Below are 24,921 nucleotides of genomic sequence, written 5' to 3'. Positions count from 1 at the left end.
CCTACGCTATTCTATCCCTCTTTTTTCTCTTGCCTTTACAATTCTAGATAATCCTTCCATAATTATCTCTTCCATTCTTTCACCTTTTTTTTGCCTTAACCCTAATCATCAAGCCTAAATTTCCTGGGGATTAGTATAAATAATTTTGAATTATGTTTTTAACTCTCTCTCATTTTCAAGTCAAAAGTTTAAAATATCAATTTAAATATTAGATTATCTTTATCAGATTATTGCTATCGCAGATACTCTATATTTTTGCTCATATATATGATTCTCAATCTATTATTCATCACTTTATCAAGTAGTGAAAATGTTACACTTTTTCACCAATTTTTTTGGAAAGTTTTTTTTTTTTTTTTTTACTTCAATGCAAGGACTGGATTTGGAACTTCGTTTTTATTCCCTTCAATGCAAGGACCGCATTTGGACTTTGTTTATACTCGTTGTATGTGGTCTGTAATTTTCCATACCTTCTTCATAGCTAGGTCATTGAATTTGAATTTTCTAAGTAAGTCTTCAAAAGTTACAGTTTCGTTTTTATTTTTGGCAAGGTTTTTGTAATTAATTTGTTATTTCAATTTATGGATTCACTCTTCAATTCAAGTAGAACACATATTGCTTTTTGGTTAGTGATTTAAAAGTGGCATTTTAAAATATGTGTTTTTACACGATTTTTTAATTGCCTTTGACAATTTATTAATTGTCTTCAACAATGCACTAATTTTTTTTCTAGGTTTCTGGACTTAAAAAAATTTTGTGTAGTTTTCAATGTTTTTTTTTAGACTTTGGTAAAAAGCTTCTAAAGAACAAGAAGGTGTCACTAATTACATAAATGGCAAGGCATCAAGTTCATTGTCATATAGCACTTCACGTCATGCAATATACATCAGACTATTTAAATTTTTTATGTTTTTGATTTAAGAGCAAAATACATCTTATGTTTTTGTTTTGTTTCTATGAGCCGTGAACAGATTTAGAAGGTTGCTGTGTTCTTATGACTTGATTGATTCCGAATTCTGATCTTTTATTAATACTTCATTCAGTTTCTTTTCTTTTCACATTAACCTTTAAGCCATTTATATTAAGTACCAAAATTGATGTTTTGGTAATGGGTTGGCCATTCTTTTGTTTACAGAAGATCAGCCAAGATTTGATCTTGCCTATTTTCAAGTTTTTGAATGTTATCATATCGTCAAATATTTTTTTTTAATTATTAATCACTGAAATAGATGTTTAAATTTACATTATAAGACTATTTTTGAATAACAATGTGCACATAGTAATGTATTTAAGAAAGGTTATAAAAGATTATACAATAAGTTTGTATCTTATGCAAATATTTTTATGAACTACACTAAATAATTTGTTATTTTTAAACAATTCCCATTCAACGAATGGGTACAAAACTAGTTGGTATAGAAAGACAAAACTAGGGGACTAGTGATATTAAACATTTTCTCTTCCAACTTTTTGTTTGGCCTACGTAAATTTTAGCTCTAGTAAGGCTTATTTAGTATAAAGTTCGTATAGAAGGGCTTAGAAGTTTGAAAGGATAAGGGTGACTAAATTCAAATATATGTGTTAAGTTATTGTCATTATAGACTTAGATTTTTTTGGTTATATATATTATTTGCCTAAATGATTATTATACTGTCAAGGATAATTTAATAACCAGTTGGCATAAGAAGATAAAATAACTAAAATGCTTCAAGTGTAAAATCGAAAAATGAAAAGGATAGACAAAGAAAGGGCATTCGAAAGTTTGTAAGCAAAATCTTTTTCTTTTGTTTTCTGAGAGTGTGCAAACAAATTCTTCGTTTACTTTTCAAAGAAATAACAACAACCAGAAAAAAAAATGTAAAGGATAGACAAAGACTAGGCACTCAAAAGTAATTTCAAATTAGTTCGGTTGAATGTTGATACTTATCCTAAGTTTTAACTTGCAGGAAAAATCGGCCGGATTTCCTATTAAACATAAATAGGAGGGGTGTGACAAAAGGCTGTCTTGAGTTCAAATACAATCAAGAATCGGCTAGCAATAGACTTGGAGACGCCATTGATGATATACTAGATATTCCTGACAATTTAACCCAAAAACCTTTGATGGTGTCCTTATTTATTTATTTTTTTCTTTTCATTAGTGGTTGTGAGCATAATAATTCTTTGATGAAAATTATTGTCTAGTGCCAAACGTGCATGTTTTGGTGACGAAAGAAGCATAAAGCAACAAAAAAAAAGATATAAATTTCTTGTGTCAAATTGTAAATGCGTATTAATATTAATATTTAAAATTGCCATATCACTCTTTTTACCCTTTTAAAATGAATCCAATCTTTGACTAAGAAAAGACATAATTCATTCTCATTTGTCGGAAAAATTATATGGACGCTTTAAAGAGTAAAAACAAGTACCGGTCGGCATATGGGAATTCAACTTTTACTGCACCAACTGATTCTGCAATCGTGTCCCGGAAGAAAAACCAACTTAGCAATATGGACTTCGCATACATTTGATGGACTGCCTAAATTCTTTTTGATGTTTTAATCACTTGTATGATTACTGTGAAAGGGTGAATAGACTAAGTGCATTTGGTATATCACTAATTTTCTTGACATGACATCGTACCAAATACAGCAATCAATCATCTGTTTAAACTTTAAAGTCTAACTATATCGTTGGCCGAGGCCACGACCCCTTTGACGGCAATTTTGCAAAGAATTACTGTAATGGATCAGACAGAGTTGAATTAGGGATAAGAGATAGAAGGAGAAAAGAGAAGTGAACAGAAAGGAAAAATGGGGGAAGAGAAGAAAGGGCAAAGAAGGAGAAAGACTGAGATCTTATTGAGAGGGAAAATCTGGATTACAATCAAGCTAAGCTCCCTAGTAGACAGAAGCATTATTTATACAGATTAGAGCCTTCAGCTCAAGAAAACAATCTGCAATTGACTAACTAACTTTCCCGCCAAATAACTAACTTCCTAATTCTGTTGTAATAATGCTCAGCCACGTGATCCTGCCCTTGTGATCACATTTCCTCTGCTCATTCCTTTGCTGACTCATCTTGGTAGCTTGTGCATGAAGCTTGAACTGATACGGGCCATAACAATACCTCCCCCTAAAAATAATCCTAGTCTCTAGGATTGATTGATTGTGAAAGCAGGGAATTGGGCATGAATGAACGACAGGTCTTCCCAAGTGGCTTCCTCAGGTTCCATGTTTTCCCATTGCACCAACACCTGATCTATTCCCTGACCCTTCCTATAAATTGTTCTCCTGTCCAATACTGCTAAGGGCACTACCTCGAACTCACTATCTGCATTCAAGGTAGGCAATGTAGTACTGACTGGAGCCTCCTTAGGTGACTTCTTGAGCAGTGAGACATGAAAGACAGGATGGATGTTAGACCCTGCAGGTAGCTGCAACTTATAGGCTACAGTACCTACCTTCTGTTCCACCTGGTAGGGTCCGTAGTACTTGGCAGTTAGTTTTAAATTCCTTCTCACGGCTACAAAAGTTTGTTTGTAAGGTTGGAGCTTCAGATAAGCCCACTCTCCCACTTCAAATTCCCTGTCACTCCTCCCTTTATCAGCCAACTGTTTCATTCTATTCTGAGCCTTTAGCAGGTTCTCCCTGAGCAAGGAATTCCACCCCAATCTCTCCTGTGCCCAATCTTCCACTGCAGCCACTAACGTGGTATCAGGCCTCAGATTCAGCTGGATAGGTTTGTAACCATACAAGGCCTGAAAGGGTGGCATTTGCAGACTACTATGATAGTTGGTGTTGTACCACCATTCAGCTGCAGGAAGCCATTTCCTCCATTTCCCTGGTTGATCCATGCACACGCTTCTCAAATAGCTCTCCACACATCTGTTAACCCTCTCAGTCTGTCCATCAGATTGAGGGTGGTAAGCAGAAGAAAAGTTGAGCTCTGTGCCCAGCATTTTAAAAAGTTCCTGCCAGAATAGGCTAGTAAAAGCCCTGTCCCTGTCAGAGACAATGTGGGTTGGTAAGCCATGCAACCTGAAAATTTGATCAAAGAAGGCCTCTGCTACACTTTTAGCAGTGTAATGAGAGGTCATAGGAATGAAGTGAGCATATTTAGTAAACCTATCCACCACTACATAGATGACATTGCAGCCAAAAGACTTGGGTAGCCCCTCTATGAAGTCCATAGAAATTTGTTGCCAAGCTTGCTCAGGTATAGCTAATGGTTGCAGCAGTCCTGGATAAGAGCAATTTTCACTCTTACTCCTCTTACAAATATCACACCCCTGTACATATTGTTCCACTTCCCTCTTCATTCCGGGCCAATACACATAGCTCTTGATCCTCTGATAAGTACCATGATTTCCAGAGTGCCCCCCAAGGCAAGAATCATGGAAGCAGGAGATCAATTTTTGTCTTAACCCGGAGCCTGCACCTATCCATATCCTACCCTTAAACCTCAAAATCCCCTGGTGATAAGAGTGGTCAGGCAGTGCATCAGCTCCCATAGCCAACTTCATCAGTGCTTCTTTAGCTATTTCATCCCCAATGTAGCTCTCAGCCACCATTGTCAACCATTGAGGTTTAATGGTAGTAAGAGAATGCACAAATGCTTCTGCTGGATCTCCCTGCTCACCTCTCCTTGACAATGCATCTGCAACCACGTTGTCTTTACCCCTTTTGTACTGAATCTCATAATCCATTCCCATCAGTTTAATCAACCATTTCTGCTGAAGGGAAGTGTTTATTTTCTGGTCCAGCAAGTATTTGAGGCTCTCATGATCAGTCTTTATAATGAAATGGTTTCCCATCAAGTAATGTTTCCATTTTTGAACTGCAGTGATGAGTGATAGCAGCTTCTTCTCATAAGTGGATCTGGTCTGATTTTTCTGTCCCAACACTTGACTGTAGTAGGCTATAGGTCTCCCCTGTTGCATCAGAACTGCCCCAATGGCTAACTGACTAGCATCAGTTTCCAACAGAAATGGCTTTGAAAAATCAGGTAAAGCTAACACTGGTGTCCTGCTCATGGCCATTTTCAACTGCTGGAATGCAGATTCTGCAGTAGTACCCCATGCAAACTGATCCTTCTTCAGCAACTCAGTGAGAGGTTTGGCCATCTCTCCGTACCCCTTAACAAACCTCATGTAGTAACCTGTTAAGCCCAAGAATCCTCTGAGGGCCTTCAAGCAGGTAGGAGTTGGCCAGGACAGCATAGCTTCTACCTTGGATGGATCAGTTTTCACCCCTTCACTAGTAATTATATGTCCCAGATACTCCATTTGATTCTGACCAAATGAACATTTTGACATCTTTGCATATAGGAAGTGTCTTTTCAAGGTCTCTAGTACTAGGGATAAGTGGTGTAAGTGAGTTTTGTGGTCTGGACTATAGATCAGAATGTCATCAAAGAACACAAGGACAAATTTTCTGATGTAAGGCTCAAAAACTGAGTTCATTAGTGCCTGAAAGGTGGCGGGTGCATTGGTGAGTCCAAATGGCATTACAAGGAACTCATATAGTCCAGAGTGAGTCCTGAAAGCAGTTTTGGAGATGTCATCAGAGTTCATTCTGATTTGGTGGTAGCCTGATCTAAGGTCAATTTTAGAAAAGACCCTGGCTCCATGTAACTCATCTAACAGGTCATCTATAATGGGAATTGGAAACTTATCTTTTATGGTAAGGTTGTTTAACTGTCTATAATCAATACAGAGTCTCCAACTCCCATCTTTTTTTTTGACTAATAGAGCAGGAGATGCAAAGGGGCTGTGGCTGATCTGTATAAGGCCAGAGGCTAACATGTCTTTTACTTGCCTGTCAATTTCATGTTTTTGAAAATGGGGGTACCTGTTTGGAGGAATTTTGAAAGGTTTGGCATCTGATTTAAGGGGAATTTGGTGGTCATGGCATCTGTTAGGAGGGAGGGAGAGATTTAGGTTCTGCAAAGACATCATCATATTTGGCCAACAATTTAGTGAGAGAATCTGGTACAGACATTACCTGTGAATTGTGAACCTGCACCATGCAAGACTGCTGTAGAGCCTTCCTGATCTTATGCCTGACATACTTGTGAGCTGATAAGCCTTGCTGCATCCTAACGTTGGCAGTGTTGGAATCTCCCCTTAGCACCACCTGCTCCCCTTCCTTTTCAAAAGACAGATGCAATTCCTTGAAGTCAAAAGTGATAGGACTGTAGGATTTCATCCAGTCCACCCCCAATATCAAATCATCAGGTTCCAGATCCAGGACAAACACATCATGTGTAAATTTGTGGTCCTGCATGTCCCATTGCATCCTAGGAATCCAGCGGTCACATTGCAACTCCTTGCCATCAGCTATCTTGACCTTAAAAGGCCTATGCCTCTGCACCATTTCTGGGTACATCTGAGCCACAGATCTCTTGATAAAGCAGTTAGTACTTCCTCCATCTAGAAGGATTGTCAGATGATAACCCTTATACCGCCCCTGCATTTTGATGATGTTAGATGATAATTCTCCTGACATTGCATGCAAGGTTAGCATCACATCATGCTCCTGCTGGTTCCCCACGTACTCAATAACTTCCTCTTCCTCTGCTGTCTGTTCTACTGTCTGATCTGTATCACATTTGTCCCCATCATCTACTAACATCATGTGGATTCCCCTGCTTTTGCAATTATGCCCTGGACTGAATTTTTCTCCACACCTAAAACACAGATTATGGTCCTTCCTGTATTGAAACTCAGTAGGGGAGATCTTCTTGAAAACCTGCTGTGGATTGGATTTCCTGCTGTAATCTGGTGACAAAGTACACGTCTGCCTTACTCCTGGATCCTGCACTCCCTTGGTAGAACCATAGGGAGTTGATTGTGGGCCACTTTTGAGTGAAGTTCTATTGGACTTGTGGAGAAGCTCTAAGTGGTGTTCTTGCCATCTGGCCATTTCAAATGCAGCTTGTAGACTAAGTGGCCTATGCATCTTTACAGCCGATTTGATTTCACCCTTCAATCCACTTAGAAAACTAGCTATGTAGTAAGATTCGATCAATTCAGGCACCTGGAGCATTACAATTGACCTCAACTCTTCAAACTTTTCCTGGTAAGCCAGAACGGTGGAGGATTGACTAAGCTTGCTGAACTCCTCTACAGCATCTGCTTCCCCTACATTGCTGAATCTTCTACACACCTCCAAACCAAAATCCTTCCATTGAACCACCCCTCTGTCTTTTTTGAAATTTTGATACCAGAGATCTGCCTTGCCTTCTAGATGCAATTCCACCAAGTCCATCTGCTGATCTTCAGGAGTGTGAAACAGTTGGAAGAACTTCTCACACTTCCTGATCCACTCCTTGGGACTATGGCCTTCAAACCTGGGAAAATCTAGCCTGGGGACCCCCACAGGCCAATGCTGGCCATCTCCTCTGGTTGAATTGCCAAATTCACCTTGTCGAACACCTTGAGCTCCAGTACTGCGATGATTAGGAGTCCTCTCTGCTGAGCCCGTAGGATTTCCCAAAATGCCCCTGTCACCTTGCAAACTCCTCAAAATGGAACTGATTTGAGTACTCATGAAGCTTTTCAGCTCTGAGTTATTGGTTTCCATTAGAGCTCGCATCTCCCTTTGATTACCTTCCAACCGTTCGTCCATAGCCTGCTTATCCGCAGCCAAGGAATCAATGACTGCTTGGATCCTAGCCTCTTGTTTCCTGAGCTGCTCTTCAAAACTCTTCATTCTAGTTCCTTCCGCCATGATTTTCAGCGGTTTGAAGCTTACAATCCAAGGATCGCAAGCTCTGATACCACTGTAATGGATCAGACAGAGTTGAATTAGGGATAAGAGATAGAAGGAGAAAAGAGAAGTGAACAGAAAGGAAAAATGGGGGAAGAGAAGAAACGGCAGAGAAGGAGAAAGATTGAGATCTTATTGAGAGGGAAAATCTGGATTACAATCAAGCTAAGCTCCCTAGTAGACAGACGCATTATTTATACAGATTAGAGCCTTCAGCTCAAGAAAACAATCTGCAATTGACTAACTAACTTTCCCGCCAAATAACTAACTTCCTAATTCTGTCGTAATAATGCTCAGCCACGTGATCCTGCCCTTGTGATCACATTTCCTCTGCTCATTCCTTTGCTGACTCATCTTGGTAGCTTGTGCATGAAGCTTGAACTGATACGGGCCATAACAATTACCTATAAGTAGAGATCAATCTCCTCCAGCTTTCTCATCCTTCACAAAATCAGTTTCGTTGAGCAAATTAAAAGGGTTCGAAGACACTTCTTTTCTATTGCATTTCCATGGCTAGCTACCGTGTTACTGATTACCTCAGAGGTGGTTAATTGCTAGGGAATTGGCTGAGTCCTCCATGACAGTTGACAGTAGCAAGACATTTGTTGTCCAGTATAATTTCGTCCTTTTATTTTAGGACCACAAATTTCACCTTTTAAATCATGTACTCCCTTTGTCCCAAAGTGTTTGTCACATTTCAGAATTTCAACTTGTTAAGAATAGTGTCTAAATTGTGATATTAGTGTTTTCGTTTCCAATTTTTTCGGCCAAAATTTGAAATTCAAAAGTGAATCTAGGATGAAGCATAGGTAAAGGTTGGAATAATGTTAATTTTGATTTTGATAAGATGACAAAGTTTGGAGACATCCCAAAATAGAAAACATGATATTTTAAATTGAACAAAACTAATGCTTTAAATGTACAACTGAAATTAGTACTCCATTCGTCCAATTTAAAGTGTCATATTTTATATTTTGAAATGTCCCCAAACATTTGTGCTTTACAGTTTAAATGCTTTTAAAAAAAATACTTTACAATTTAAATACACCTTAATTTAAAACTACTGTACATTTAAGTATAGAAGCCTTTCTGACTTTGGGACTTGGAGTATAGTGATCAGTCATCTATGGTTGGCTATGACAAAACTACCTATTAGTTCGTAGTGTTTAACCATTTTATTGATATTTTTAAAGATACTAAATTTGCATGGCACATAGTTTGAAAGTGAACCCTCGATTGAGTATAAAAACATTATAGATAGTTTGAAAGAGAACCCTCGATTGAGTATAAAAACATTATAGATTTTGGTATTCGTTAAACTAAAAGCACGCACAATTGGACCAAAGTTCGAAATTAGAAATCATTCCTAGATTACACCAATACACGCTTTATTATCTTCAATGTAGACAAGAGAGTTTGAGACGAATGGCGTAGAAGAAGCCAAGTACCCTGGATGTGGCTATGGAGCGTACATCGGAGGACCCGGTGTTCGATATGTGGGGCTATCCAAGAGAACGAGACAAGGTTATGGGTGGGGGTGGATATTGCCGCTTTTGTTGTTGCAGGTGCAGCTGAAGATGTTATGGTAGGGGTTGCAGGTGCTGCCCATGTCCCGGTCAGCCTGAGGCTGAGCCTCAGAACGAATACAAATAAGTGCTTGAGGAGTGATGTAATATTCACTGTATGTATTTGCTAGTTCGATATTTCAATCATGTGAATGAGTATAGTTCGACATTATGACAGGGAATGTTGAATTGAATGGTATGATGGAAAGAATTATAAATAAAAGATACTGTTCTTAAGACCTTTCACTTATAAAAAAAATTAAAAAATTAAAAAAATATGTGTCTCTTTTATGAGCACTTTTGTATCATGGCAAAACAATCTCATGCCACATGAAGTCATTTTAGTGGCTTTGCACCAAAAAATTCGTAATTTTAGTAGTTCAAATATACAACAATTTCAAGGCTAAATTTGGTACGTTGGTTCATCTATAAATCAGTTAACCATCATAAAACTGGCTTTTATATTTTATTTTTGGCAACTTTGAGTATACATAATTAACTAATCTAAACCCAATATTTGTCATAATAGATTTTACAAACTCACTCTCTATCCAGTTTTGTTACGTGTTTAATTAAAAATAGATTAAAAAAACCTTATCTCCCCTATCTGTCAAATATAATATGCGAGCTGAAAAGAAATGATAAAACCAAATATTTAATCTAGCCATACCAAAAATCATATCAAAATATTTAATTTCACGAGAAAGTTAAAAGTGTAATTGACTAGCTGACTACAACACTTTGTTAACGTCCTCGAGTACACTGAATTTGAGACTCGAGGACGTAAAACACTTGTGCATGATCAGTTCAAAGGAAGGGGTCCTGTAATTAATTGTAGCATGTCGTTTTCCAATGTCACGAACATGACTATTTAATTTCATAAGCTTTAACAGCACAATACACTAAATAAATTCAAAGGACATGACTTTGTTCTTTGCTTGAAGTTTGTTGACGGGTTTTTATTATACGTACAAGTTAAAAATTCGAAATACACTCGTTTCACTACATGTATACAGGTCAACTAGTAGTTTATGGTATATATTGAGTCGATCCCATGAGGAAGATTGAACAATTACCGGCACTACTAAACCTTCTCTATTATTTAGACTATCAATGAATTAAAAGAGATAAAACTGTGCTAAACTTATGCAAGATAATAACAAATGAAATCTCCTTAGGTTATGGTATTCCTAACTACTCATGCAAATGCTATATTTGGATCATTGAGTACAACTATCTAGGCTAGTTATGGTGTAATTTCCTTATGCATATGAATCCTACTTTCGTAGTGAATCAATTATACTCATAACTAATCCATACATATTCTCATGGTTATGAAATTAGCTACAAGTTCATTTCTTTAATGAAATTACATGAAATGAATCACTAAAACCACATAGGTGCACCTCTACTTTTGTGAGTGTACTCCCTATGTTTAACACTTATTGAACCAGTGTTAAATCTCAATTTTCATTGCAGAAATAACACCTTAGATAATCACAACTAATGGTACCAGATTAATCATGATTTAAAGAGTTAAAGTGCTAAATAACTTTCTCAAATAATAGCAATCAAATAGCCAAATAATAAACACTAACAATCATAGGAAGTTCAACCAAACCCAAGGCATAAACTTTAAAGACACATAATAAACATAAAATCTAAAACTTGTATATTAACTAAACTTGGAATCAAGTACAAAAGATAAAGAGTTGGAAAGGAAAAGTAACCCTTGTCACATGAGCTCTTCCTTGCCTTCTTCATCTCCATCTTCATCTTTGCCTAGCTAATAAACAAGTAGGAGGAACTAGACTACTCTATACTCAACTACTAAACTAATTGAACTAAAAAAAACTAGTGAGAACTACATTTTTGTGGAGTTTCTCTAGCCTCCCAAAGTTATGAAAATGTTCTTCAAGGCTTCTTTTTATAGAGGAATTTCTTGTAATAGACAAGTGTTAAATCATGTCTTGAGCCCATAAACAAGCTAAAAATGAGTTGCAAAGCTTCTTTTGCAGCTGTCTTGGGCTGTTTCCATTGATATTCTTGCAGGAAAGATGGGTCAAAAAGCTTGTGTGAACAGAACAAAAGTTGGTAAGCCGAAAGTAGTGATCCGAGGTCGGATTGCTCAAAATGGCTCTCGGATTGCATTTTTCTCCATTTTTTACCTTCATTGTTCATTAGGATCCGAAGCCTGCTACAGTGGATCCGAGCTCGGATCCTCTGGTCTCGGATCCACTTCTTCAGAAGATCAGACGAGGGCTCGGATCAAAATGAATCAGGGCTCGGATTGCTCTGTTTTTGGTCCAATTTCAACTGATATTTTCTGGATGTTAGAGGCTGAACTAGCTTTTGTGTAAAACATGAAAGTTATAGCCCTTTGAGTTAGCGTTCCGATACATCAAGAATCATCTAATTTGGAGCTCTGTGGACCAAGAAATAACCAAAATACCCTTGACTGGTCAGAACCTTGTTTCAGCTTTCGACCATGAAATTGCACTTCAGTATTTCGACTTTTTGACTATGAAAACGGCTGAAATGGACTTTAATGTCTGCATACCAAATGTAGATCTATCTCTTGGCTTCAAAATGGTATAAGAATCACCTCAATCCGATCACTGTAACTCAAGATATAGCCGAAATATCACAAGGTGTCAAAGCTATGAAACTCCTTTTCTTTAGAACTTGATTGCATTTCATCTCTTGCACTTCATATTCTCTTTTTATCACTTCAAACCATCATCAATCATCCAATTCTCTTCTGAATTTATGCCATTTGATGATTGAATCATTAAACCTATAAAAACATGAAGTTTTCATTATAAAAATCCATAGAAATGCAATTTTTACCATTTAAACCACAAAATGCATATTTTCACTAGAATCTTAGTTAATTAGCTATAAAGCCATTTTTGAGACAGGAAAAGCCATTTTTTTTTTGTCTGAAAGGAGTCAAGGCTTAAGATAGTACTGTAGCTTTTGGGAATCAATTGATGAAACCTCGAAGTGTTAAAAAATTTCTCAGCAAATATTCTTGAATTATTTGGGTATAATTTAGATTTAGACAACGAAGCATGTGAGTATATTTGTGAATCCAAGCAGAAGTAATGGCTGTTGAAATTTGAAACACGCATAAGATTTCATTTACACGTCATTGAAGTTGAGAAAAGTACATCATCATTTGCAGTGATTCACCTGATGGTGAATTCGATACCACTGATAAAGCTCTTATTTTTATCACACAATACATAATTTTATTACTTTTAGCCTCTTAATTTGGACCAAAGGCATTTAAGCGCCATGATCCATATGTCCTGGCTATTTGTTTTGCGGTTTGGTTTCTGGCTCAGTGTAACCAGCGTCCTTTGGCTCACCAGCATATGTGCAGCATCTGCAGCCTCCATAGCCTTGGCCACAGCAACCATGGTAACAATGGCCGCCACCGCCACCATAATGGCCGCCCCCACCACCATAATGGCCCCCTCCACCACCATAACGGCCGCCGCCACCATAGTACTTGGATTCTTCCAGGCCTTCAGTGCTCTTCTCTGCTGCATTGGCTGCAAATAGTCACGGGATCATGCAGAAGTATTTAGTTAGTACATGCGTCCTAGAAAAATTTTTTTTATAGGAAAAAAACCGTCTCGAGGAATTCATGTTGTGCAAAAACGTCTATGTTTTGCAGGTATAAAATTGTTGATAAAGGAAAGAGTAAGTTCTTGAATGGATAGCTAACTATTTTCAGTCACTTTAAGAAAAAAAGAAAGCTTACTATTTTCGGCCAAATCCCTGGCTGTCACCTCTGAGGCAATCATCAGAACTGCTGCTAAAAGGCATAGGAGGAGAATTGCCTTGGAACCCATTTTTGTTTTCCTCACACAAATTGGTTTATGAACTCAAGAATTGGGGTTGAGAACAATGAGAAGGATGAGGAAGCTGGAGCATTCTCTTCTCTATTTATAGGGAAATTTACGTGACATGTTTCACGAAGATGGAGAGATAAAAATATGCATGGAAATGTTTCGACCGCACGATTGAGACGGTAGTTGAAGATAATTATGATGCCATATGTGATAGAATATCCGACAAAGACTGAGCCAAAAATTTTGCTTCGGGGGGTAAATAATAGAGAGCTTAGATACAAAAGAATGTAACAACGAAAGTATCACAAATTGTAATTCTGAATTCGAAATAGCATAACTAGCATTTTAGTGAAAGGATAGGTCTGAAGCAAAATAATTAAAATAAAATTCAATACGATTCTGCTCTTTATTAATGAGAGTGTTATAGAATTAAAAATATTACTTTGTTATCATTCACTGTATAGAAACTTATTATTGAATTTACTTTTTACAAAAATTATCTTAGAATTCAAGAATATTAAATTTGATTTGATATTAAAGTAAATAACATAAAAAAATCACTTACACCATATTGCATTGAAGTTTGTTGTTAGGAAGAATGATACTAAATGGCTAAGAATAATTGTTTAAGTAGAGAATTACTGACGATTGAAAAGAATAATAGAAGAATTTTTAAAGAAAAAAAACCTTAAAGATAAGACTTGCCTTAGTGTACTTAAAGTTGGAATTTGGTGATTGATAGATAGAGTTGAAAACAAGACGGTCTAACCTTTTGTGTTTGTCACAATGACATTTTGTCAGTTGTGTCTGTTACAATGACTATCAATGACATTTTAATTTTTAATTTTGGTTGTATTTTCATTTTTTATATATTATATCTATTTTAAGTGATATCATAATATAATTTAGCTGGAGATTAGAGGTTTAATTGATATACTACCGTATTTAGTATATTAGAGGTTTGTATGTTATGTGAAAGTTAAGTAAAGACGGGACATAAAAGATTACTATTAATTACATTTGAGGAGGGGGGTTGGAAATAGGAAAATTTTATTAATTTTATAAATAAAGAAGTATAAAAAATAGGTTTTCAAAAGTTCTGGGATGCGTCCCCGGCCCCATGTCTCCATCCTTCATGTCCAACTTATCACAACTTAGATTTCCTGTCCAGGATTTATATTAGACATTCCAACTAATGACATTATCACAACTTGGAAGTTCAAACTTGGCTGTGACTTTTATAGTAAACGCCAGAAATATGTGGACAGACGTCAAAAATATTTTGGCACTTGCGTGACCACAAATTGCAATCAAATTTCACACAAAAGTGGCGAATTCATATACATGTGTGTGTGTCCGCACGTGCTTGTGTAAAAGAAGTCATTGAAGAATTTAGAAATTTCAACTTGCTTGGTCTTGAATTTGTGATCTTTTATTACTAGTTTTAATAAGAGTTAATAACATTTTTGCTTCCCTGAATTAGGGTCTGTGATCACACTCTATCACTTATAATCAGTAAATCAATTGAAGAAGTAAGAGCTACTGGTTATTATTGGAATTCTCTGCAGACTTTTTTGTCATGTTGCAATTCCTGTTATGCTTGCTGATATTAAGGAATGTGGAGTTTATTGCATTCGGTTTCTCCCTTGCACTACCAATTTGGCACACTGACACAAAGATAAGAAAATGTGACCACCACTAAAGCTGTATTAAAATAAAAGCGGGATATCTTTTACGCAATCAAGGATACTAATGTACCAATCACCTCAGAGCGCATAAAAAAATTAACTGTACTAATCACATTTTCTATCCTTAAATGAAATGTACTGACTGTACTCCCCGGTGATGTGCATGGGTTAAAATTTAGTAGAATCAAGTCTATTTGGATAGCTATTATTGGACAAAAACTATGTACTTGCATCACAAATAAATTTTTCAATATATCATTTTATCTTCTTAATCACCATTTTATCTCATATATATCACATCACAAAAAGTGTTATAATAATTATTTCAAATAATTTCCTATCTAAACACGAAGGTCTTTTGGGTATTTTTATGTTCGATCACCCGTGAGGTCTAAATTCACATCTGGTATAACTTTGAATGCTACTAGTACAAATTATCAATACTCATCATGCAAGTTATTAATGCATTAGAAGCGTGGATTTAGGTTATAGCAGTATCGATTTAGCCCATCCCATATATCAAACCTTGGCTTCTTGGACTAACACTAATCGGATCTCCTATAAAGCTCCTAGCACATTGGTCCTATGCTTGCCAAATTCCTTGATACTTTGGTTCATTACCTAGAAGGGAACAATTTACCGATCAAACTTTGAGAAGAAACCATTTGTGAGTGAGTAGCCAATGCTCATAACTAGAAACCCTGATATCACTTATTGGGAAGAAACACTCACGAGAGCCCATCAAAGAAACCAATTATATAAACCAAGAGCCCAATTTTGATCCCAAATTTTAAGGTGGTAGATCCTAGACCCTTACTATATATTAGGTACTCTTTTTTTTTTTAATATCTGTCATAATATGGGACATAGTTCATATTCATGAACCTAACAATGATATAGCCAATTTCACAAAAAAAAAGTGATCAACATAGATGCTTTATTAGTTAGTTTTGGTGTGTTTTAAGTAGTTTTATAGCTAATTAACTAGGAATCTAGTAAAAATATGCATTTTATGGTTAAAGTGTAAAAATTATGTTTCTATGGATTTTTATGGTGAAAACGTCATGTTTTGTAGGTTTAATGATTCAATCATCAAATGGTATATTTGGATGATTGATGATGGTTTGAAGTGGTTTAAATAAGATATAAAGTGTAAAAGAGGAAATGCGATCAAGACCAAAAAGAAGTAAGTTTTCATAGCTTCGACGCCTTGTGGTATTTTGGCTATATCTTGAGTTACAATGATCGAATTGAGGTGATTTTTGAAACTAAGAGATAGATCTACATTTGGTATAAAGACATCAAAGTCCAGTTCGGTTGTTTTCCTTGTCAAAAAGTTGGAATACAGAAGTGAAACTCTGTTGTCGAAAGGTGAAACAAAGCTCTGACCAGGTAATGGTATTTTGATCATATCTCGGTCCACAGAGCTCCAAATGGGATGATCTTAGGCATTGGAAAGCTAACTCAAAGGGCTACAACTTTCATGTTTTGCACAAGACCTAATTCGGCCTCCATCATCGAGAAAGTAGTAGATGAATCAGTGCCAAATGCACAGAAGTGAAAACGCGACTTCACGAATACATGGCTTGAAGTGGCATATTCTCACCTGATTGCTGCAACTTGCTCATCAACTTGCCCTGCTTTCACACAACTTTTTCAACTCAATTCCAGCTATCAATCTCGGTTGTATCTGATCAAGAAAAGATTAGAAAGTTGGAAAAACAACTCAGAAGTTTCAAGAGTCAAAAATTATAACTAAAAACAACTCATTTGGCTCATGAATTCTCTATAAATAGCAGCCTTTGAAGACCATTTTCACAACTTTGGAAGGTTAGAGAAATTTACCAAAAATGTAGTTTTCACTAGAATTTCCTTAGTTCATTAGTTAGGATAGTATAGAGTAGTTAGTATAGTTTATCCTTCTTGTATTTGTAGTTAGATTCGAATAAAGATTGGAGGAGCAAAGATGGAGAGTTGGAGCTCATGTGACAAGGGTGACTTCTCTCCTATCCCTTTCTCTTTTGTATTTGAGTTCATGTTTATCTATAATACAAGTTTGGATTTATTTTTCTTCATGTTTAGTTAAAATTTATGCGTAGAGTATGGATGAACTTGCTATCTCTTGTTAGTGATGTTTAGTTGGTTATTTGATGATGTTAATTTTATCAAGTTATTTATCACTTTTGCTTATCTAATCATGATTAACCGGCCATTAGTTGTGATCATCTAAAGGTGTTAAATTCGCAATGAGAATTGAAATTTAACACTAGTTCAAGGGAGTGATAAACCTAGAGAGTTGACTCACGAGAGTAGAGGAGCACCTATGTGGCTTTAGTGACTTGTTTCATGTAATTTTATAGAACAAATGAACTTGTAGTTAATTCATAACCACGAGAGTAGGTATGGCTTAATTACAAGTATAGTTGATTCACTACGAGAGTAAGTTTTATATAAATAAGGAAATTACGCCATAACTAGCCAAGATAATAGTATTTACATAACCGGTAATCTCATTTGAAAGAGTAGTAAATAATTCCATACCTCTAGGAGCTTTCTAGTATCATTTTTGTTACTTTTATGTATATGGTAGTCTAGATAATAAAAGAGTTCGAAAATCACCGATAATTGAAATCTTCCCTGTGGGATTGATACCTAATACTCCTATGCTCAATAAACGATCTGTATACTTGCAGGAAAATCGCGTGTTGGGGTATTTTGGATTTTATAAATGTAAAAATTGATGTGGATGAACTAATTGTATATGTATACCTCGCGCTCGTCAATAGAAACACTAAATTGTATATTGATAAGACAAGAAAGTGGTTTTATTCCTTATTATCTTACATTTTCTACACTTCTTATATCTTATAAAACTTACTGATAAAATCTATGCCCCTAGTTTGTTGTGAAAAAAATTTAAAGCTCTATTTGGATTTTTGTGTATTTTAAAAATAATTTTTTATTTTTGTTGTTTACAATAGCATTCTCCAAAAACCCAAAAACATTCTATTATGTCAGGCCAAAGGAAAAGAAAAACTAAATTATTTGAGTATATTAACGAAGATGGAGGGAAGGGATGAAGGTGGAGGGCCACAAGGAGTGGGAAGGGAGTAGGAAAGATAGCAAATACTGACAATATGGTCAAGGAGGGTGTTGGGTAAGGGAAAATAGGAAAGAGAAATAGGAAAAGTTTTTGACAATTTGGTCGTGAGATTTAAGGAAAAAGTGGCATAAAATTGATGATGTTCATTTACTTTTGTGGGAAATATGTGTGTAAATATAATGGGGCCAAAGGAGTACTTTTGCACATTCAAGGGAGGTATGTATCGTATTAAAAATTAGAAGGGAGTCTCTCAAAATTGTCAAAACACTTTAAGGAAGGTTTTCGAAATTATTCCTCCATTTAATCTCTTGCAAGTTAAAGAAGACATCCATTTTTATTTTTTATGTTGCTAATTATACCCATTGAAGAACAAGTGAACGAAATCCACAAATAGTTTTAGGGGTGGGACAACTTTATACCACTGCCGACATCGTTAGATATACAAATTTTTGTGGAATAAATAGGAATAATTTGGAAGCCTCTCTTGATATTTTGCCTAATATCAATTACTCTTTTTGAAGTTTTAAAAATATTACTAGCCTCCATCAAAATCATATCTTTTGTAACAAACCCATTCTTACATAACAAAAATACTTAAAATAATCATTTAAAGAGAGAGATTATATTGTCCCAACTTTATCCTTTTCTATTGTCCTATCTTGAATTTTTACCAAATTGATTTCTAAAATATACAAATATTGTCTTGAGGAATTCATGTTGTGCAAAAACGTCTATGTTTTGCAGGTATAAAATTGCTGATAAAGCTAAGAGTAAGTTCTTCAATGGATAGCTAACTATTTTCGGCCACTTTAAGAAAAAAAAGAAAGCTTACTAGATATTTGATTCAATTTAGGTTCATTTAGTTTACCTCCATCATTTAGGTTCATTCAATCCAAACTCTTTATTCGATTAACTATATAAAGAAACTAAACTACTTAAATATTATACAGTTAATACATTGATACATATATTATGATCTATTATTCCATAAAAGTTCATCCATAAAACCTAACAGATAGCTTACTATTTTCGGCCAAATCCCTAGCTGTCACCTCTGAAGTAATCATCAGAACTACAGCCAAAAGGCATAGGAAGATAATTGCCTTGGATCCCATTTTTGTTTTCCTCACACAACTTGGTTTATGAACTCAAGATTTGGTTTGAGAACAATGAGAAGGGTGACGAAGCTGGAGCATTCTCTTCTCTATTTATAGGAAAATTTATGGGACATGGTTCTCGAAGAGGGAGAGATAGGACCCGGGGCAGGAATGGTTGCAGAAGCAATCGTTCCTAAAGGTTATGCGTATTCCGCACATGCGTAACTCTGTTTGTATACGATGTAACTTACTTTCAATAATGTTTAACTCTAGAACAAAATTTTATGGATCCCACACATATTGTTAAAAACGAGGCACAAGATGAAATCTAAACCTTACAATTTTTTTTAGCCAAATCTTGACCATGAATTGTCAGGAACGGGTGCTTCCTGCAATCGTTCCTGCCCCTCTTCCGGGAGAGACAAAGTATGCATGGAAATTTGTCGACCCCATGATTGAGTTGGCAGTTGAAGATAATTATGATTGCAATATCGAACTTATCACAGCTTGGATTTCCTGTGGCATTATTCAAAGAGAAAATTCCAAATTTATGATGAATTTCAAAAAATTTCTGCAAAGAGGACAGTTTGAGAATGCAATTCCGTCTAGGGGGTCTTCGCATTCAGCAAATGGAGCTCACATTTGCTGAATGCAAAGTCACTCCGCATTTTTACACCCAGAAAGCCATAAAAAAAAAGTTATACATGACCTCGCATATGGGAAATGCGAGGTCGCTGACCTCACATTGACCTCGGTGGTGGAGAAAACGCGACTTCAAGTTGTGTTTTCTGAAGTCGCATTTTCAATTTGCGTTTTCAATTCTGTAAGGAACCTAAAGAAAATGCAACTTAGAGAAACACGACTTCTAGTGGCGTTTTGTTAAGTCACATTTTCATTTCTACAAGAAACTTGAAGAAAATGTAACTTAGCAAAACGCAACTTGCTAAGTCGCGTATTGTGTCACTTGTACAAAGCTTTAAAACACGAATTCCCTTCTCAGTTTTCTTCTTCATCTCCTTCTTCCAGCCGCGTTTTCTCTTACTCTTCACACACAATTCACCAAATTTCATTTTTACTCTATATCTTGGTTAAAAATCATCATCCCAACACATTTTGAGCCTTATATAGTCTTTCTAACCGAGGGTAAACAGTCAGCCATGCGGATAAGACATGGCTCATGTACACGGGCATATATTGCAAGTACTACATGCCTTGATTGGGTATGGGATTGATCGAGGAGGAGAAGAAAAGTGGAAGTGTCCAACTTGCCATATTGATTTTTTATAATAAACACCAGAAATATGCATACAGATGTCAAAAGTATTTGTGCACTTGCAATAAATGTACAAGACAAATCGAGTGACAACTCGATGTAATCATCAATGTAATCAAGAATATGTTTAAGAATATGTTTGAAAAGCTACTCATATTCCGCACAAAAGTGGCAAATTCATACCTTTGTTCTTAACTGTAGTAGGCACATTTTTTATTCGTGTAAAAGAAGTCACCGAAGAATTCAAAATATTTCAATTTGTCCAATCTCGAACCTGTGACTTTTTATTACTAGTTTTAATAGGAGTTAATAATATTTTGTTCCTTTTGAGTAGGGTGTATGATCACACTTTGTCCCCTTGAACGAAAAATATATACAATCTTGTCCTCCTTAAGATCAGATGGTAACTAATTTATGAACACCATTAACCAAAGTGATTTAATGACTGAACTGCCAATGTTGCAGTGATGCATGGCCAAATACAATGCTCAGGTGCTACGAGGTATAAAGGAATTACAAAAGAAAAAATAAATAGGATCGATTAAGGAGAGGCATCTCTAGAAATTAGGGTAAACTCTATCTAACACTCTATTACTCAAAATTGGGCCATATTCTTAGGGGATCATTAGTAAATCAATGAAAGAAGTAAGGGCTGCTGGTTATTATTGGAATTGTCTGTAGAGTTTTAATTCTGAAGTTGTAGTTTATGCTATACATGTTGGTTAAAGAATGTTGAGTTTAAAGCTAAAATTCCAGATTTTTGCTGCTTTGACCATTTGTATAGGTTTTGCCAATGATTACAGAAGTTGCCGTTCATCAGGAATCATTTTGAGGGAAAAATTGAAAGAAACAAATTTTAGATTCTTTTAGAGTGTTAAAAAGTACATCATCCATTATTTTGGGGATTAAAATGTGATTACCAACTAGCTCGAAGGGGTAAACAGTGACTTTTATTCTGTCAATCGGCAACTTCTACACCATTCCTACTTCTATTCTAATCTATCAAAAGGAGGGCCTAACTAGACTAAGTGAAGCCATAGGTACTATTTAATATTTAACATCTAGAAATAAATATTCGTTAGAGACTCAAAAATAAGTTATGGTTGTCAAGGGAAACCTAGAAAATAAAGTAAAGCGCTTCTTCTAAATATTGCCAAGAAAAAATGGTGAAAAAAGTCACCGTCCATGTTAAAGGAAAAAAAAGGATGTAATTCAGAAAAGTAGCACTGCATTTGGTTGGCTCACATATTTTCCACCCCACAAAGAATCGCCTGTAGAAGCAAATTTTTATCTGTTTCAAATTGAAAATTTTGTAATAATTGTAAAAAAAAAGAAATCAAATTAAAAAAATCATACCAAGTTGAATGTTGATAAGTGACTAATTTACGCTTTATTTGAATGACATTTTATATTATTTTTAGTCACTTTGGTTATATTATTGGAAGAAAAAGAATCATTTTGGCCATAATTGTTGAAAAATACTTTTAAGTGATTAAATGAGGTTTTTATCACTTTTTACTTGGATTTTGTGAATTTTGACAGTTTTGACACATCTTGGTATTTCGGCTATAACTTGAGCTACAGTGATCGGATTGAGATGATTCTTGAACCAATTTGAAGATAAGAGATAGACTTACAATTGGTGAAGACATTGAAATCCAGTTCTAAGATTTTCCAGGTCAAAAAGCCGAATTACAGTAGCCAATTTCTATTGGTCAAAGCTGAAAAAAAACAGTGAGCAGTCAAGGGTATTTTGGTCATTTCTCAGCCTACAAAAATCCAAATGAGTGATTCTTGATGCATTGGAAAGCTAACTCAAAGAAATACAAGTTTCATGTTTTGGTCAAGAGTTAATTCAGTCTCCACCATCAAGAAAAGTTCAGTTGAAGTTGGCAAAATCGGAGCAGCAGTGAAGATTGAACAGAAATTGCACAAAAAGTCAATGTAGCAATCCGGCCGGAACTTGGCCGGATTTCTAGCCAAATTGTGGTCAGAAAAGGCTGCTCTCTACGCGGAAAACTTTTTTCAACTCCAAAAGTCACAGCTAATGCTAGACATGTGAAAACACTTTGCATCTGTAAAAGGGAGGTGTAAAGCCTTATTTCTTGACCATTTTTGTCTTGAAATAGCCAAAAACTTGCAAGATTCAAGGGAGACATACGGGAGAAAGCTTGGGAGTGCAGAGATGTAGTTCTTCCATTTTCTGAGTGTTAGATTAGTTTAGTATAGAGTAGTATAGTTCATCCACTCTTATATATTAGCTAGATTAGGATGAAGATTGGGATGAGAAGAAGGAGGAGTTGAAACTCATGTGACAAGGGTTATCTCTTCTCCAACTCTTTATCTTTTGTATTGGATTCTAAAGTATGGTTAATATACCAGTTCTGGATTTTATGTTATTTATGAGTCTTTAAAGTTTATGCCTTGGGTTTGGTTGAACTTTCTATGATTGTTGGTGTCTGTTATTTGGCTATTTGATTGCTATGATTTGAGAAAGTTATTTAGCACTTTAGCTCTTTCAATCATGATTAATCTGGTACCATTAATTGTGATTATCTAAGGTGTTATTTCTGCAATGAAAATTGAGATTTAATACTAGTTCAATAAGTGTTAAACATAGGGAGTACACTCACGAGAGTAGAGTTGCACCTATATGGTTTTGGTGATTAATTTCATTGAAGAAATGAACTTGTAGCCTATTTTCATAACCATGAGAATATGTGTGGATTAGTTATGAGTATAATTAATTCACTACGAAAGTAGGTTTCATATGCATAAGGAAATTACACCATAACTAGGCTAGATAGTAGTGCTCAATAATTCAAAAATGGCACTTGCATGAGTAGTTAGGAATATCATAACTTAAGGAGCTTTCAATCGTTATTTTGCAAAAGTTCAGCAGGTTTCATTTCTTATATTTCATTGATAGTCTAAATAATAGAGAAGTTTTAGTCACACCGGTAATTGTCGACCCGATACATGCCCTAAACCACTAATTTGACCTGTATACTTGCAGTCAACGGGTATAAATCGGATTTTAACTTATACGTATATAAAAAACCCGTCAAATGTTACTCGTGATGCTATGAAATAGAAACCCAATTAAAAAATCTCGTCAATTACCGAGCAAAGAAAAAAAGAAAAAAAAAGGTATCCACCCATATTCATGGCCAAAATTTACAGCAATTAGAAGGAAAATACAAACAAATAGATCCACAACATATTAAAAAAAAAGAAACATGTATCTTCGATCCATAATAAGAAATAATTTCTATTATGGTTGAAGAAATTGCAAGCTAACTAGAACTACTTTTTTTTTCTGTTAATATTGCTGCTAACACTTCATTATTTGGCTATAGTGAAGAGCTAGACTTACCATTTGAAGACATTTTGTGATGCCCAGTGCAAAATATATCTTGGCAATGTAATTTTCAGTTCGAAAAAAATTATAGAAAAAATTTCACCAGAGAGATAGAGGCTCTTAAATGGCAAAAACCAGGCAAAGAAAGTGGGTTGCAGTGGCTGCAATTCCTGCACAGTAGTCTCAAAATCATAAAACGATCAACTCACTTTCCCCAAAAAAGAAAAATTAAATAAAAGGATCAACTTATAGAGTAATTTGGCAGAAATCAAGCACAAGGAAGTACCAAAAGAAAACTATTTTGCTAGTTCACAAAAAAAAAGGAGAAAACAAAGAAGTAAAAAATTGTCCCAGTAAATCTGATTCCTCAAGCACGCAAATAAAAGCGTCAAATATAACCTAAGTCAATTAGTTCTTTACAAAATAAGAAAAAGCAGGAAAACGGAGAGCTTACTGGACCAAAGGCAATAAGAAGAATCAAATGACCTGAAGGTTCAGAAACTTTGGGCTTTCTCTCTTATGCATAAGGAAATTTTGATTCAAAAAAGTTAATGTTTGCACTTTTATAGATAATATCTTCAAATATTTGACAACTGCGTAAGAATATTAATTTATTATTTATAATCTAAAAATTAATTTAACAGTCGAAGAATTTTCAATTACTAATAGTGATGTAAATAGCAATATCTACATATTTCAATTTCATAAAATCAAAAGTCTAAGCATTTTTCAAGGTGGAATATGCATTCATATTTATTTCATACTGATATTCACCTTTTGATTATGTGTAAGTGGTAAAAAAAGGTTTAAAAAAATAAGCAAGAAAAGGGAATTTGTATATAAAACTTACATAAAGATTGGGGTGTGAATTTTTTTCTTTAGAAAATAAATTATTATAAAAAGTTTTGATTTAATATTTAAAAGCTAAGGGTATCTATGTCTAACAAATACTATGGATTTAGTACGAAAAAGTGTGGAGATAAAACGGCAAAGAAAAGTTTTACAATATAGGATTGAAACTAAATACTAGCTTATCCCACTTATTAAATTTTAAAACACCTAATCAACATACTAAACATGTTTTGTTATACTTGAAACATTTTTAGTTATTAAAGAACTTTATCAAAGGAAAAAATTTTCCCCAAAATGCTAAATATATTCCGCAATAAAGATAGCATGCAATTGTTGTAGGCAATAGTTGAAAAAAATTGACACAT

The 24,921-nt window shown here is 35.2% G+C and overlaps 2 protein-coding genes across 2 annotated transcripts; both read right to left on the bottom strand.

Moving 5' to 3' along the window:
• Positions 1–5,900: 5,900 nt before the first annotated feature.
• Positions 5,901–7,715, bottom strand: LOC113766061. Its single transcript, XM_027310286.1, has one exon. The coding sequence runs from the start codon at positions 7,713–7,715 to the stop codon at positions 5,901–5,903; it is 1,815 nt and encodes a 604-aa protein (XP_027166087.1).
• A 4,724-nt stretch (positions 7,716–12,439) lies between these two features.
• LOC113764684 (glycine-rich protein DC7.1-like) lies at positions 12,440–13,258 on the bottom strand. The gene is made up of 2 exons (XM_027308651.1): positions 13,092–13,258; positions 12,440–12,879 (listed from the first exon to the last, which is right to left on the bottom strand). The coding sequence occupies exons 1-2, from the start codon at positions 13,180–13,182 to the stop codon at positions 12,638–12,640; spliced, it is 333 nt and encodes a 110-aa protein (XP_027164452.1). The 5' UTR covers positions 13,183–13,258; the 3' UTR covers positions 12,440–12,637.
• Positions 13,259–24,921: the final 11,663 nt, after the last annotated feature.

Source organism: Coffea eugenioides, chromosome 3, assembly GCF_003713205.1.
Source record: "Coffea eugenioides isolate CCC68of chromosome 3, Ceug_1.0, whole genome shotgun sequence".
NCBI classification, from domain to species: domain Eukaryota; kingdom Viridiplantae; phylum Streptophyta; class Magnoliopsida; order Gentianales; family Rubiaceae; genus Coffea; species Coffea eugenioides.
Note: the sequence above shows the minus strand (reverse complement) of the source record. Positions and strands in the feature narration are given on the sequence as shown.